At 39.1% G+C, this 17468-nt stretch overlaps 1 protein-coding gene across 2 annotated transcripts in view; it reads left to right on the forward strand.

Moving 5' to 3' along the window:
- Positions 1 to 1691: 1691 nt before the first annotated feature.
- The window catches only part of SLK (STE20 like kinase), a 61780-nt gene continuing 46003 nt past the window's right edge, over positions 1692 to 17468 (forward strand). For both annotated transcript variants that reach the window (XM_055560928.1, XM_055560929.1), the window contains exon 1: positions 1692 to 2451. In XM_055560928.1, the coding sequence (XP_055416903.1) occupies positions 2302 to 2451 (150 nt within the window). In that variant the 5' untranslated portion in view covers positions 1692 to 2301. The remainder of the gene's footprint in view (positions 2452 to 17468) is intronic.

The raw sequence follows: 17468 nt of genomic DNA on the forward strand, positions 1-17468 counted from the left end.
ATGAGCACATATTATCTTTTCATGTAAGCCACCTACATAAATGATAGCAATTGAAAATAGATTAATTATGGCATTGTTTTCACAGGTGTTTATGCTTGTCAAAACACAAAAGTATATAGTTTAATTTTATTTATTCCTTATAACGACTTATTCTTTAGTTTTAATTTTTATTAAAATATAGTTGATTTACAATGCTATTTTCAGGTGTACAGTGAAGTGATTCAGGTATATGTATATATATTATATATACATGTTCGTTTTTATTCTTTTCCATTATAGGTTATAAGACTATAAAAAAATATAGAGTCTTGAGAAACAAAATCACCATATTCCTCTTATTAGAAGCTGGGTTTTGTTATGTCACTTTGGGATTGGAGGGCAAAATGATTTGGTAGGGTTGCTGCTGCTGCTGCTGCTAAGTCGCTTCAGTCGTGTCCGACTCCGTGCGACCCCATAGACGGCAGCCCACCAGGCCTCCCTGTCCCTGGGATTCTCCAGGCAAGAACACTGGAGTGGGTTGCCATTTCCTTCTCCAGTGCATGAAAGTGAAAAGTGAAAGTGAAGTCGCTCAGTCGTGTCCGACTCTTCGCTACCCCATGGACTGCAGCCTAACAGGCTCCTCCGTCCATGGGATTTTCCGGGCAAAAGTACTGGAGTGGGGTGCCATTGCCTTCTCCGTTGGTAGGGTTACATAGCAATATGTCTTCTGCTCCAGATAACATTCATTCATTCATTCACGAGACCGGCTTACCTATCATATGCCAGGAATGTTGGTATAGTACCTGGATATCATGATGACTAATCAGCGACTGCCTTGGAAGTGCTCTCTTCTGAGGACGGAAAGGCACCATCTGACAGATCCTAGCCAGCGCCCACAGTAGGTAGTCTTCCACTAGTGCTGTACAAGGGGGCAGGTGACAGGTCAGGTAGTGGAGGCCTTAGTTGGCGGTTCAGATGGAGTCATGAAGGGTGATACCAGGATGATGGCTATGGAAGTGGCCAGAAGACAGATTAGCCTCAAAAGAATGCCCTAGTCATCACTTAAGAAGTGGGCTTAACTTTTATATATTTATGTCTATTTTACGTGCACATTTTTAACAACAGCCGGAACTGAAATTGAGCATTTACCAGCGCAGGCACAGTGCATAGGGATTTTTTCCATTGCCTTTACCCCTCGCCACAATCCCCAGATCTGGACTTTAAGGACCTTGACTTCATCATGAAGAAACTGAGGCTCGGAGAGGTTACCCGCCCAACGTCAGAGAGCTGATAAATTCTGGATCCTAAACAAACAGCCATAGCATATTCTTCCCTCCCACTCTATTCTGGGGCTCGTTTGAGAGCGAAAAAGTCCAGATCGGGGCAGCTCATCTTTCACTCTTTACACATTTTCCCAGATCCAGAATGGAGGCAACATCCGCTAGCACAACCAAGAGGGTCGTGCGCAAAGGGCAACTCCGTCAAAGTCGTGGACTGACAAGGATTTGGGGCTTGGAGGGCAAACCCCGGGGAACCATCAGCCCGCAGCCCGCTCTACGATCCACCTCGCACCCGGCGTAGGGCGCCAGCAAGCCTCTTTGGGCAGCCAACTTGCGGGACTCAACGCGCGTGCGCGGGACCAGAGTTGCCACCTCCGCGCGAGAGCGCGGAGAGCCGAGCGCGCGGCCGGGGGAGCTGGCGGGCGCGCTGCGGCGTCGGCGTCGGCGCGCGCTCCAGGCAGAGGCTGCGTGGGCTCGGGGGGGAGCGAGGCGGCGGCGGCTGCGCCCCAGAGCCCAGGGGACGCGCGGGCCTCGAGCCGCGGGAGCTGACTGCTGCAGAGGAGACCCGGGGTTTCCGGCCCGGGGTAGGAGAGCTCGGCCAGCCGACTGCTCGCCTCAGAGCCGCCAGCTGCGTCCCTAGCCCGGAGTAGCCGCCGCCCCTGGAGACTCGCTTTGACAAGGGCCTAACCGCCTCGGCCGCTGGCGTCCGGACCGCTCGGACCCGTCGGGCCGGGCCGGGTGGGGACGAACGTCCGGGCAGGTGCCGCCCCACAAGGGCTGGCCGGGGGCCAGGCGTTTAGCCGTGCAGCTCGCGGGCCGGGCTCGGCGGAGGGGCCGCCCGCGCAGCGCCCCCACCCCGTGGGCCGGAGGGGGAGTCGCGCCCCGCCTTCCCCCGGGACCGCCTGGCCGGAGCGGCGGGAGCCCGAACTGCCCGCGCCCGCCGCCGCCGCCCGCCGGGCTCGCGCGGGAGACGAGGGAGGAGAAACTTTGCCTCTTATTGTTTTTGATCCTTAAGTGTGAGGAACTCTGTTGGGGAGGAAAAATGTCCTTCTTCAATTTCCGTAAGATCTTCAAGTTGGGGAGCGATAAGAAGAAGAAGCAGTACGAACATGTGAAGAGGGACCTGAACCCGGAGGAGTTTTGGGAAATTATAGGAGAATTGGGCGACGGAGCCTTTGGCAAAGTGTACAAGGTAAGAGGGAGAAAAGGGAAGTTACACTTGAGAGATCAGCCGGCGGCCGGGAGTGGCACCAGGATTTCTCGCTCTCGCGTCCCGTTCCTGTCTTTGGGACCTTCTTTTGACTTCGTAAACGTACGTTGAAACTTTATTTAGGTTACCATCCGAGGAGTAGCTTAGACGTAGGGTTTAAGGTTGAACAAAATAGGGCCTGGATGTAGTTTAAAGAATGGTTGCCAAAGAGAGGCAAGGGATACAGTCTACTCTGTTAAAGGTTAAAGGAAATGAGGGTGTTCTTTGATTAAAAGGAGGGGTCTGTCTGGTTTGGCCCTCAAATGTTTTCATATCAGAAACTCATTATACTTTAAAGTGGATTTCTATTTTTCTGTGAAGCTGTTTGCATTCATTTAAAGTGGATTTATATTTTTCTGTGAAGCTGTTTGTATTCATATATATGCTTATACTAAAATAGTTCCCTTTGGGGGTCCAGGGTATGTATTTGGTTGTATCTATAGCTTATACATAACCAGTCTCTTGGGATGGGAGCAAAGCGATTGCTACTTGCAGACAATTCTTGAGTTGGTTGCTTGACAGCATACTGTAAAATGGAATGTAATTTCTGATAGAAAATTTCCAGAAGGAAACCTGCATCTGATACTAGTTTCTAAATATAATAAGCATTGACTAGAAATCCATTCCAGGGCTTAAGAAATTAAAAAAACACGCCCCCCCCACATATATATACACAAATATTTTTTATACCCAGATATTCATCTCAGTAGAAGGAAGTTTGCTGTTTTAGTCTGAGGGCATTTGTGTTAAATGTTTACTATCCTGTAAGGAGTATAGGAATGATGTCATTGGAATATTTTCATCTGAAGGGTGAGAGGTTTTTATGAGACAGTTTTTAAGGGGAAGGACCCACAGGGTTGCCTAGATGTGAAGTATAAATAACTTATGTTTAACTTACACGTAATTTGGCCCCCACAAAGTCCTGGGAGACATGCAGGTCACTAGTATCTCCATTTCATAGATGAGGATGCTGAGACACAGAGATTGTTCACATTCACACCAGTCACAGCCTAGATTTGAACTCAGCTCTTCTGACCCTGTGTTTATGATTACTGCTTTTTTTTTTTTAACTTAAACCTCTGGTGGTAGAAGTGATACCATTTTCCCTTCTTTCTAAGCACCATCCCACCCTGCCTTTACACTGGCTCGGACACATCTCAAAGCCCCGCCTTCTGAGTCTGAAATGTCTCCTCTCTTCTGTGTGCTTTCAAAACACGTTGTTCACATTGCTACTATGGCACTATTAACACACATGTTAATGTGTTTATGCTATTATGATAAGACCAGGGGCCAAATTATGATATACATTTGGGTTAATTCTATTGCCTTAGCGCATAGTGCATTTCTCTTTATATTTGTTGAAATGAAAGAATGTGTGTTACCTGCTTGTGAGTGCTGTTGATGCTCTTGTGTGCTGTGAAAGTTGGCAGAGTAAACTTCAGTACCTAATGTGGAGGTTGTGGATTTCAACAAGAGCTTACAGTATAGAAGTTTGGTGCTGCTGCTGCTGCTAAGTCGCTTCAGTCGTGTCCGACTCCGTGCGACCCCATAGACGGCAGCCCACCAGGCTCCCCTGTCCCTGGGATTCTCCAGGCAAGAACACTGGAGTGGGTTGCCATTTCCTTAGAAGTGTGGTAGACAGGGCTTTTAGTGCAGTGGGAAGTTGCTTCTGGGAGTTAAGAATTGTGTTTTATTGCTGGTTGTTGCAAACGAGCTTTGAGGTCTTGGACAGGACACTTAATGTCTCTGGACCTCCTCTTTCTTAGCTGGAAAATCATAGATTTCCCTAAATGTTTAGATTCCTTTACCCATTAATGTTGTGTGAGTATGCAGTTATCTAGGAAAGGCAGTAATAAATCCTCGAGGTATCTGGGATCTGGTAGTTAGAAGGCAGTAGGTGATTATGGGCAGTTTTCATGGTATAAATGTTTTATTGAATAGAAACAGTGTAGTATTAAGATACTGGCTCTGGAGTTGGACTGTATCTTGGCTCCCTCAATAGCAACCTCTGACGTTGGGTAAGTTACTTAATCATTCCATGTCTCGTTTTTCTCATCAGTAAAACTTACTCCTCAGTATGTGAGAATTAAAGGAAATAATAAATGTAAGACACGAAAAAGGGCTCAGGAAATGGCAGAAAATTACTGTCGTTATATTTAGAGCTTGAAAACGAAATATGGGATGGGACAGGAAGAGGGACCTAGGAAGATAGTAAAACCATTTTCTGGCACAGGCAGATTGTGTTGACATGCTAATACTCTGTGATTTAATTCTTTCATGACATTGCAAAGTGAATATGTCTTCCTATAGTGAGATACCTATTGAAAATTTTCTGAAAAATAAGAGCCTTACTCCATGTAGTTTAACACTGTAAGACTGTGTCAAGGATAATTTTTGTGGGCTTGGTATATATTTTAGTGTGATATTTGAAGAATGGGAGTTCTTTGCATCTTCTGTTTTTGTCTCACTATTTTATGCTTCCAAGGAGTAAGCTGGGAGCTTTTTAAAACAGAAAATTTAAAATGTAAACTTATCTCACTTGTTACGTCTTTTTCATAACCTCTTTTCCTGTCCAAGATTCCCTAGAAAATTTAAAAATTTATAAACTTCCTTCCGTGTAGGAGAAAAAGCAATCAAACCTTACAATGGTATGTATAGTGTGCAACAGAAAGCTGTTTCTGAAGTTGATTCCGACTATCATATGCTTATAACTGTTTGCAAAGATTAATTTCTAAACAGGCAATTGTCTTGTGTATTTAGTTTGTTTGAAACATTTTTTCATCATATAGTTGTATTCTTTCCACTTAGTCCTGCACTACATAGCTCTGTAACAGTTCCTTTCTTGCTTGAAAGATCTTCCTGATTTTAAATTTATTTTCTCTTTTTTTAATAGTATTATTTGACATATAAATGAAGATATGTAATATCCCTCACTTTTTTTTACATTTGGAATTCTGTTGCTTTTAACAGAAAAAAAAGAAGGAATGCCATAAAATGATCTGTTGAATTGAAGCTGGGTTACTGACTTGTGCTGGATGAAAAGTGATTCATTTTATGACCCAGATGGGCATGTGCCTTTTTTAAAAATAGTGAAACATATAATCATTATATTGAAAAGTACAACACATAGATGTACATTTAGCAAACAGTAATAAAGTGAACTCAATATTAACAACCGTCAGAGTAAAGGAATTCTGCCAGTATTCTAGAATCCTTTTCACCTCCTTTTTGAATTGATTCTGCTCTCCCACTAAAGGAAACCACTATCCTGTCTGTAAGTTATTCATTTCTTTGCTTTCCTTATACTTTACTACCTAGCAGTGTATAACTAAGCATCATAACTTTTGTGTGTACTGAGTGTATTTGGTGTCTTACCTCTTTCAGAATAGCTTTAGGTTTGTGAGATTTGTCTTTCTTATCACTAGAGCTATAGTTAATTTTAATTGTTGCATAGAATTCCAATATATGATTATATCACCAGTTATTTACCATTGTCCTGTTGGCTATATCAGTTGTTTTCAGTTTTTGGCTTTTATACTGGTGCATGTATGCATGAATTTCACCAAGACTAACTTAGAAGTAGAATTGCTAGGTTATAGGGTAGTGTATCTTTAATTTTACTAGACTATACCAGTTTACACTCCCACCAGCATCCTATGAGAATTTTCCTTGCTCTGCATTCTCTCCACCATTTGATATTGTTGGAATTTTTAAGTTTTGACAATCTGATGTTTAATTTTTCACTATGGTTTTAATTCATCTTTTCTCTGACTACTAATAAGTGTTTCTTTGCATAGGATTGTTAGTAACTTGGATTTCTTCTTTTGTGTTCAGTGTCCTGTTCATGTTTCTCTTGGATGTCTTTTTCTTGTTTGTTTGTTGTGTGTTCTGGATTTTAACCATTTGCTGATTATGGCTATTGCAGATACATTCTTCTTCTGTGCCCATCTTTTCATTTTCTTTATGGTGTCTTTTTATGAACAAGAAATTCTTGATTTTAACATACTTCATTTTGTCTGTTTTTTTCTTTTTCAGTTAATGCTTTCTGTGTTGTATTTGAGAAATTCTTTCCTGGGGCGCCCTTGCAGTTGTTGGATGGGATGCTGCCTGATTCATAAATCACCTAATAAAGCCAATTCGATTTTTGAATTAAAAAAAAAGGCGAGAAAAGTTTTCCTAACCTTAGATCATGGAGATAAACCGATATCTTATCTTCTAAGAGCTTTTATGATTTAGCCTTTAACATTTATGTCTACAACCTACTTAGTGAAGATTTTTGCAAATAGTATGAGGCAGGGGGTCCAATTTCCTTGTTTTCTACAGTGGGCACGCAATTGTCCCATGGCTCGTCATTGGGGGAGACTGTTCCTCACCGCTCTGCAGCATGTGTCTGTTTCTGGGGTCTAGTCTCTTCATTGATCTTTTTGTCTGTTTCTTTATCAGTTTTCCCCTGTCTTAATTAGGGAAGCATCAAAACAAATCTCTGCTAGAGAAAGACTTCCTTTTCCTCTTCTTCAGCAATGTCTAGTATATTCTTGGCCGTTAGGGCTTTCATGTACATTTTAGAATTAGCCTAACTGAGTTACACAAAGGGCTTCCCATGTGGCTCAGTGGTAAAGAATCCTCCTGCCAATGGCACCCCACTCCATTACTTTTGCCTGGAGAATCCCATGGACTGAGGAGCCTGGTAGGCTGCAGTCCATGGGGTCGCTAGAGTTGGACACGACTGAGCGACTTCACTTTCACTTTTCACTTTCATGCGTTGGAGAAGGAAATGGCAACCCACTCCAGTGTTCTTGCCTGGAGAATCCCAGGGACGGGGGAGCCTGGTGGGCTGCCGTCTATGGGGTCGCATAGAGTCGGACACGACTGAAGCGACTTAGCAGCAGCAGCAGCAGCCAATGCCGGAGACACAGGAGATGTGAGTTTGATCGCTGGGTCAGGAAGATCCCCTGGAGAAGGAAATGGCAACCTACTCTAGTATTCTTGCCTGGGAAATCCTGTGGACAGAGGAGCCTGATGAGCTACAGTCCGTGGGGTTGCAAAGAGTCAGACACGACTAAGTGACAGAGCCTGCACACACGCATGCATGAGTTACACAGAAAACCTGTTGTGCTTTTTTGAAGGAGTTTTATTGAATTTATAGATTAACTTTGTAAAAAATACCATCTCCATAATACTTGGTCTTTCCATCTATGCATCTGTTTTATTTCTAGATCTTTTAAAAAAATATCTGTCAATAATGAATCATAATTTTCGTCTCTAGAATCTTAGGAGCTCAGACTACTTTGGCAGTGCTTTAAATGCTTTGTTTTTGCTATTGGAATTTCCTCCTTGTTTTGGTTATGTACATCCTTCAGTAGTCTTCTGAGAAAGGATACATGGAAGGTTTATTTTTTTTTTAAACTAGGCCTGTCTGAATATGTCTTTATTGTAATGTCACACTTGATGTATAGTTTGGTTGTAGAATTCTAGTTCAAAAGTACATTATTCTTAGGATTTAAAGACTTTTCCATTCATTGCCTTTTGGCTTCAAGTGTTGCTATTGAAAATCCGTTGCCATTTTGTTTTCTGGTCCCTTGTGATCTTTTTCTCTTGATAGCTATTAGAATTTACATTTTTTCCTCTGTGCATGGTAATGTACTTTGACATAGGTATTTTTTTTCTTCCTTTCATTTTGCTGGGCTCTTGGTTAGTCTTTTCAGTTTAAAGACTCATTTTCTTCAGTTCTGTGACATTTTCTTGCTTTTTATTTGACATCTCCCTGCTCATCTAATTAAATGGCTCTTGTTGTGGTCTTAGGATTCAAGTAAAAGAGTTAAATGGACACTTAATTCTTTTACTTGACCTCTCTCTGGAGCATTTGAGACCTTTGACCATCATTTCCTTTAAAAAGCTGGCTTTTAGGTCACCATAGTCCTGAATTTTCTTGTACCCCTGTGTCTACTCTTCAGATGTTTTTGCTGGCTCTTCTTGCTCTTCCTGACTTTCAGTGTTGGGGTTCCACAGGGCTGGATTTAGGCCCTCATCTTTTCTTTTGAGAGCCCATCTTCTCCCGTGGCTTCAGTTACCATCTACATGCAATTTTGGTCTCTATCCTGAGATCTCCTTTCTGAACTCAGGATCTACCCATCGAGCTATCTATTAGAGCTTTCCACTTGAACGTCTCACTGCTGCTGCTGCTGCTGCTAAGTCGCATCAGTCGTGTCCGACTCTGTGCGACCCCATTGACAGCAGCCCAACAGACTCCTCTGTCCCTGGGATTCTCCAGGCAAGAACACTGGAGTGGGTTGCCATTTCCTTCTCCAATGCATGAAAGTGAAAAGTGAAAGCGAAGTCGCTCAGTTGTGTCCGACTCTTAGCGACCCCATGGACTGGAGCCTACCAGGCTCCTCAGTCCATGGGATTCTCCAGGCAAGAGTACTGGAGTGGGTTGCCATTGCCTTCTTCGTGAATGTCTCACAGATTCCTTAAACAGCAAGTAAAAAACATTGATTAATTGAATTCCTGATGTCAGTCCCAAATTTGCTTCTCCTGTGTTCCTCATTCAATAATTGACATCTTCATCTACCAATTGCATAGACCAGGGACCTGGAGGTCATTCTTAACATCTTCTACTTCCTTACCCCCCAGACCCAATCAATCACCAAGCCTGTTAATTTTACCAATAAATATTTCTTCAATCGGTCTCCTCCTTTCTTTCTTTATTGTTGTAATACTAGTCATAATTGCCATTCTCTCTTACCTAGACTACTGCAGCATTTTGGTGTATTTTGGGGCTTCATATAAATGTAATCATATGTGTGTTTTGTGTCTGGCATCTTTTATTCAACACTATGAGTAAGAATTCGTCTCTAGTTGTATGTAGTAGCCATCTCATCTTTTTTGTTCATTGTTCTATAGTATTGCAGTATATGAAGTACTAAAATTTATCCATTCTACTTTTGGTGGACTTCTGGATTGTTTCCACTTTTTGTATATTAAGAATAAGACTTGTGAATATGGTTATACATCTTGATGTACATTTACACTCATTTCTATTGGATATGTACCTGGGAATGGATTCTCTAAGTTATTGGCTACGTGTGTTTTAAGATTCAGAAGATACTGCCAGTCTTCTAAAGTAGTGGTACCAATTTATACCCCCATCAGTAGGGGTGGCAGTTTTCTGAATTGTTCTATATCTTCAGCAACACTTGCCATTATTATTGATACTGTTACTAATATTTTATGTTAGCCATTGTGGTGAGTGAGAAGTTTTATTTATATTTTCCTGATGACTGAAAAAAATTGAGTACCTTTTCATGCCTGTTGAGTGTATTTGGGTATTTTTTTCCAGTGAATTTTCCTATTTGTTGCTGATGAAAAAAATAACTTTATCAATGTATATAAAACACAGAATTCACCCATTCTATGTATATAATTTGGTGAGTTTTAATAAATTAGTACAGTTGTGCAACCATGACTGCAATCTAGCTTTAGAATCCTTTTATGACCACCTGAAGCTCTCTTGTGCCCATTTACAGTCAATTCCTGTTCCCACTGGGGTTTTATTTCTCTGATTACTAATGAGATTGAGTTTCTTTTTATATACTTATTGGCCATTTGGATTTCTTCTTCTCTGAAGTGCTTATGTTAAAGTCTTTTGGGTTCTTTTTCTCGTTGGCTTATGGGAGCCTGTACTCCCTGATACTAATCCTCTCAAGGTATATGTGATGCACCTTCTTTTCTCTTGCTTTATAGTATGTCTTTTGTTTCTCCTTATGATGTCCTTCTTTATATAGATGTTTCAGATTTTAGTGTAGTTCAGTTTATTAGCTTTTTATACATAGTTGGTGCTTTTTGTCTTCAGAAAATTTCCTTACCCAAAGTGATGAATTGTCCTTCTGTGTTACATTCTTAAAGTTTACGGTGTTGTCTTCTCTATTAGGTCTGTAATTAAACTGATGTTGGTTCTTGTCTACAGTATGAAATAGGGAGTCCAGTTTCATTTTTTCTATGTAGATACCTAGTTGTCTCAACACCATTTACTGAAAAGATCACCCTTTCCATATTGCTTTTCAGTGCCTCCGGCATATGTCAAATGTCCATATAGTCATGATATATCTCTCTGACATTCCTTATTTCTTTAGGATAAATTCTTAGAATTGTTAGGGCAAAATACATGATCATTCCTTAATGTTTACTGTGAAATTAACTCTAGAAATGTATAAACTTATCTTAAAATTAATTTTTAGTTTTGCAAAGAATTTCTATTGGTACGGAATATTAACTTATTAGGGATAAAGTTAGTCTCTTTGGCCATCACTCTAATTATTGCTCCTTCTCTTCTCTCGGTAAATGTAACTATTTGGTTTCTGTATCAACTATCATGGTTTCTTTCTTTCCTTTTTCCTTCTGGCCGCGATGCACAAGTTGCAGGATCTCAGTTTCCTGACCAGGGATTGAATCCAGGCCATGGCAGTGAAAGTCACCACCAGGGAACTCCCCATCGTCAGTTTCATGTATATGTTCCTTGATAGTTTTCTGTATACTTAACATATATGTACGTGGGTTATGCCTGTTTAAACAGCCTAACAATGGTCTATTTCTGTGCCTTTTTGTTCCTTGACCTTTTTCAAGGTTAGTTTTTATCCTTTTAAAAAATATTTACTTTTTCGATAGACAAAAAGAGTATCTGTTTATTTCATTTTCCATATCTTTGCTTTCTAAAGATATTGCCATTTTAAAAATAACTGAATTATCGATACTCTGATGAGCTGTTTGTTTTCTTGTTGATCTGCAAGTACATTTTATGTACTATGAAAATTAGCACTTTATCATAATGGTGCATTTATTTTAGTTAAATTAGTTTATGTTGCTTTTTTGATATAAAGACATAGTGTTCTTTATTTTACAAAATCTGTCAGTGTGTTTCTTTGCCTTTTTTCTTCTTCGCTTTCATGCTGAGAAAAACTTTCCCTACCCAGGAATTAGATATGTATTTATCTATATTTTCTTCTTGACTTTTAATAGTATAAAGAGTTTTAATTTTAATTTATCTGGAATTTAATTTTTTTCTGTGAATTGACATGAAGCTCTATTCACCCTTGTCGTTTAGTCACTAAGTTGTGTTTGACTCTTTTGCAACCCCATGGACAGTAGCCCACCAGGCTCCTCTGTCCATTGCATTTTCCAGGCAAGAATACTGGAGTGGATGGCCATTCCCTTCTCCAGGTTGTCTTCCCAACCCAGGGTTCGAACTCGCGTCTCCTGCATTGGCATGCAGATTCTTTACCACTGAGCCACCAGGGAAGGCCCTGTTCCACCTGAAAAAAAAAAAAAACCCTAAAATATATTTTATCTGTTTCTAAAAATTTGAATACTGTTCTTAAAATATTATATTATAATATATTATATTAACATAATATAAAATATTATATTATATTATGCAGAGTATAAAGACTATATAAAATATTATAATATATTATATTAATATATAAAATATAATATATAATATTAATATAATATAAAATATTATATTATACAGAGTATAAAGAAGACTGTATAAAAATAATACCTTTTAGGTTATATCTTTTAGGTAACCTGTTAACAAAAATTCAAGGGGATACTAATGTGGTTAGAAGGTTGAACAGTACAAAAATGATAAAATTGAAAAATGAAAACGTTTCCCACCAGTTTTTTTCCCCAAAGTCAGTCACTGTAACAATATCTGTGTGTCTTTTCAGATAAAATTTTATGCCTGTTTGAGCATATGTATGAATGCTTGTTTGTAAAGCTGAAAATATATTGACACACACACACATGTATATACAGATGAACTTAACTGCATATCAAATTGATAACATAGGCATACTGGAAAAGTGCTTGAAATGACTTTTGAGTAGAGTACTCTGACTAGTGGGATATATTTATTTATTTTTAAATTTATTTATTTTAATTGGAGGCTAATTACTTTACTGTAGTGGTTTTGTCATCCATTGACATGAATCAGCCATGGGTGTACATGTGTTCCCCATCCTGAACCTCCCTCTCACCTCCCTCCCCATCCCATCCCTCTGGGTCAAGACTAGTGGGATATATTTAAAGGATAAAAAGAATAGGAAAGAATGCTTGAACTTGATTAAATAGGTTTATTACTAGTAGTGATATTGATGTTATAATTCTGAAAATACTTTATATATACTATAGGATAGAACAAATTAGTTAATGTAGTTTTGTTTTAAGAACTAGGGTTATAACTGAGAGAAAGGGGTTAAAAGCTTGAAATGTAAGGAAGAACCCTGTGATGCTGATTTTTGAACTAGAGGTTTTAGTTTGAACTTACGATATAACACATTCACTTGTGTGCACATGTACACACATACAATCCGTTCAGTTTAGTCGCTCAGTCGTGTCCGATTCTTTGCGACCCCATGAATCAAAGCACTCCAGGCCTCCCTGTCCATCACCAGCTCCCGGAGTCCACCCAAACCCATGTCCGTTGTGTCGGCGATGCCATCCAACTGTCTCATCCTCTGTTGTCCCCTTCTCCTCCTGCCCTCAATCTTTCCCACCATCAGGGTCTTTTCAAATGAGTCAGCTCTTCACATCAGGTGGTCAAAGTATTGGAGTTTTCAGCTTCAACATCAGTTCCTCCAATGAACACCCAGGACTGACCTCCTTTAGGATGGACTGGTTGGATCTCCTTGCAATCCAAGGGACTCTCAAGACTCTTCTCCAACACCACAGTTCATCAGTTCTTCTGCACTCAACTTTCTTTATAGTCCAACTCTCACATCCATACCTGACTACTGGAAAAAACATAGCCTTGACTAGAGGGACCTTTGTTGGCAAAATAATGTCTCTGCTTTTATAATATGCTGTCTAGGTTGGTCATAACTTTCCTTCCAAGGAGCAAGCATCTTTTAATTTCATGGCTGCAATACATATATGCATATTCCTATTTTCCACCGACAAAGGCCTAGAAATGATGATAATTAATACTCCTAGCTCTGGGTTTCTAAATACCATTCCCCATTAAAACTAACCAGGACTCATTGAAATGTCTGATCCAGGTCTAAACTAGAGAAGTACAGAAGTGATAAAATTGAAAAGTGAAATCCTCCCCACTCCTCATTTTTTCCCAGAGAAGCCCGGGATATATTGTACCAGAAAGCTCAAGAATATGAGCTTTATGCTCATATGCTCAAAAAATCAAAGAATATGGTCAAAAATTAATGGGGACATGCCAAAGAATACAGGTTAGTTTGAACTACAAAAATATCAACAACAAAATAGTAACCTGCTAGAGGAATGCTAACTAGTTGGTACATAAAGACTGATATAATTCAAAAAAACTCATGCAACCATATGATAGTAATTCAGGCAAAAATTATTGATGGATACTAAAATCATTGTGTGAAAGAGTGTGGAGGAACAGGGTTTCGCCCCATAAGTAGAGTGATACCACCCCATATAACGCACCTTTACAGTAGAGAGAGCTGATGGATACCATCTTAAGTGATCAAACCTAGGGTTAATCAACAGTAGTAAGATAAGCTGTGTTTTCTGGTGCTACTCATTGGGAACTGTATAATCACCTAATGTTGTGGTTTTTATCAAAGATATTTAACCTGAATCTGATAATGAGGAAACAGACAAATCCAAATAGTGAGACAGTCTACAAGAGAGGGCTTTGAAAGCAAGGATGACAGAGTTAACAGTTGGTGACTCTGGGTGAGGGCTGTGTGGTTGGCCACTGTCTGTTTACATTTCTTTGTAGGTTTGGAGTTTTCAAATTAAAAAAGGAAAGGATCATATTTTTAAATACTGTTCTGCACAGTGCTTTATTTCACTTAACAGTTCTTCTTTTCACATTTTTTCTCCCTTTATATAGTCATCACTTTTCTCTTTCTATGAAAGAAGAAAGTAAGTCTCTTTTCAGAATGGGTAACTACTTCTGTATTATGCTACTGAAGTTACCTGGTGTTTATTAAATACTGCATTGTATTTTGTACTCAATACCACCTGAAGTCCAAATTCCTAGCATATATACATTTATGTTTTAAAAGAGGTAACTGAAACTTTGAATTGTAAAAATGGCTTTAATGTGCTGGCTTATCTTTTTTCCTTATAAAAATTTTAGTATTTGTGTTGAATTTCTTATCTTTACAGGAACTTGTTTTGTCCCTTTACTTTTATAATTTAACATTGAGAATGTTTGTGTGGTAATGATCTTCCTTACCATTTAAAAGCCTTTATTTTTCTTGAATTAATTTCCAGAGGTAGTATGTCTTTGTCTTATTTCTAAATATTTTTAAAAAATTCTTTTTGTGTTCTCATTTTTTCAGCCTTTGAACTATGTAACCCTTGCAAAGTCCTAAAGCTTATCTATCACAGAATTATAAAAAATGTTGCAATTTATTCATGCTGCTCAGAGTCAGCAAGTCCATGAAATAAATGGGAAAACTATGTTATCTGAGAATTGGTAAAACATTTTAGAAACTACTGATTTAACCAACATTAACTTATTATTGACATTCTGTTGTTAGTATCTTGACTGACCAATAACTAAGTTTTCCGTAAATAACCAGAGCAATATAAATAAAGTAGCATTTGGGAATATAAAGAGAATATAAAGTATATTCTTTTCTTTTTTGCAGAATTCAGGAAATGGCATAAAAATGTGTTCTTTTAAAAGCATTTAAATTAATTAATTTGGCCACACCACATGGCATGCAGGATCTTAGTTCCCTGACTAGGGATCAAACCTGTGTCCTCTGCGGTGGAGAAATCCTTTAAAAAAGGATATCTGTAATATTTTCCACCTGTTAATGGAAGTGTATACTGTATAGCAGATCCTCATTATATGCAAATTTATCTACTTACTAAAATCTATTTGTAGCCCCCAAACCTGTACATGCCGTACTTTCGCAGTTATTTGTGTACACGTGCAAAGCTGTATAAGATGTGAGTGCCTAGATGCCCTTGTTGCGTGCTGAGCTTGAACTTGGTAGTGCTCTGTCTTGTCTCACCTCTCATACAGAGAGGTCCGGAGGATGGAGACAGGAGGGGCTGTATACTGCAGTGCAAGAGGCTCCTGGTTTGGGACCCGTCGGATAGGGTTTGCTCTGGCACCTGTTGTTGGGACAGCCTCGAACAAATCACCTAATGTTTCTGAACTTCATTTTCTCTTTTGTGAAACAAACAGAATCTACCAGAATGAGTTGTTTGAGATCTAAGGTTATAGTCTGTGTGGGGGAATGTGTGTGTGTATTTCATCTAGGAGCAGTGGTTCAGTATTCACTAATTCAGGGTTTGTAGTGACTGTAGAACAAATGAGAATAAATAGTGGAAATTAACTGTGTATCTTTGCTAAGTTATGTTGAGTAATTTTATTCTTATCTGATATTCACTCTTATTCCTACCAAAATCTTATCTGGGTTCTGAGAAGGTCACCAGGATTAGCATGTAATATAAAACAGTTAATAGTATCTAAACAGTCTAAAACTATCTTCTTTCACTAGTGCTGTTTTTTTTCCCAAACTGCTCTTTGGAAATTTGAATATTTATTAACCAAATATTTAATACTACTGTGTCTTAGTTCTCCCATCTGTAATCCTCAGCTCCCAACACCCCTTTCTGTGGTTCTGCTTTGTGACGTTGTTCTGAGATTTTTGCAGATCACTGTTTCTGTCTTGCCAGGTGCTCACTTTTAGGTTTCAGAAGTATTGAACACTACAGGAAGGCTGCAAGGAGGAGGAGAGAGAGCCTACATCTTTCTGTTTCCTGTGGCTCCCTGTCTGCTTTGCTGTTACTTTGACCATCATCCTAGTGGAACTTCTTACCCCAGCAATAGCTGTCCCAGATTCAGTTTGTAATTTTTCTAACACTGACAGAGCTAGTCTTATCATAACCCTTACAAACACCAGCTCTGATTAGCTAGTCCTTTCTTCCTCAAAAGGTACCCTGGTCTCACAAGATCCCTCTTCCAAGTTCAGAGACTCAGCAGCAGCTGAGCACCACTCTCTCCTCAGGGATCTGAGTTTCAGCTCTGCAGAATCTTTTCCTCCAAGTTGCTGAGTTTGTGTCATTGCCATCTCTTTCTTCGGCGCCTGTGATTCGTGAAGATAAAAACATAGTGATTTTTAAGTGATCATCACTGATTTCTGAAAACTTTACCTATTGAAATTATAGCTCCTTTAAAATAACATCTGAGTGTTTATTTCATTCTTGTTTTTATTAACATTTGTTTAGTTAAAATTTTGTCTAGAATTTTTATGCTTTTAGGTAGTAGATGTGAGTGTTTCTTTTTAACACCTTATTTGCATTATGTTTGTTTAAAGTATGGTTTTGCATACATCAATTTATTTCAGTTTTGAATTTTAGAGTTCTCTCAAACCAAATTGTGATGAATATTTTCAATCAGTAATGTAAGAGGCACTATATTTTCTAATGTAAAATTTATTTATTATTTATATTAAACCAAATGGTACTATCGCTGACTTAATCAGTATATCCAAGGCAATGGAATAATGAAATTTGTTGCTACAAAGAACCTTAGAGATTATCTAGTATTAATTATTTTTCCTCTTTCATGCCATTCTATTAACAAGTGAAAGATACATCTTTAAAATCTCTGCTGCCATGGGTAGAGGCATGCAAAAGAAGGACGATTTTTTAACTCTCCTCACAATACCCTTGGTCTCTTACCACTGCTTGTATTTTATAGTGTTCCTTTTCAAGGACAGTTGCTCTGCTCTCTTTCTTCCCAAAGTGTTACATTAAAATGGTGAGAGAAGGACATTTCTCACTGACTTATTTCCTGACTTGGGGGAGGGTGAGTTCTATGTATTATTTTTTCAACTGAAATGTCTTTCGTAGATAACTTAATGCCATGTTTCACCCAGTTATGATAGACCTTCAGCTTTTGAACATTTCTGAAACTGGGATAAGTCCCGATTTATTGTTCGATGCCT

The sequence above is a fragment of the Bubalus kerabau genome, chromosome 22 (assembly GCF_029407905.1).
Source record: "Bubalus kerabau isolate K-KA32 ecotype Philippines breed swamp buffalo chromosome 22, PCC_UOA_SB_1v2, whole genome shotgun sequence".
NCBI lineage: Eukaryota > Metazoa > Chordata > Mammalia > Artiodactyla > Bovidae > Bubalus > Bubalus kerabau.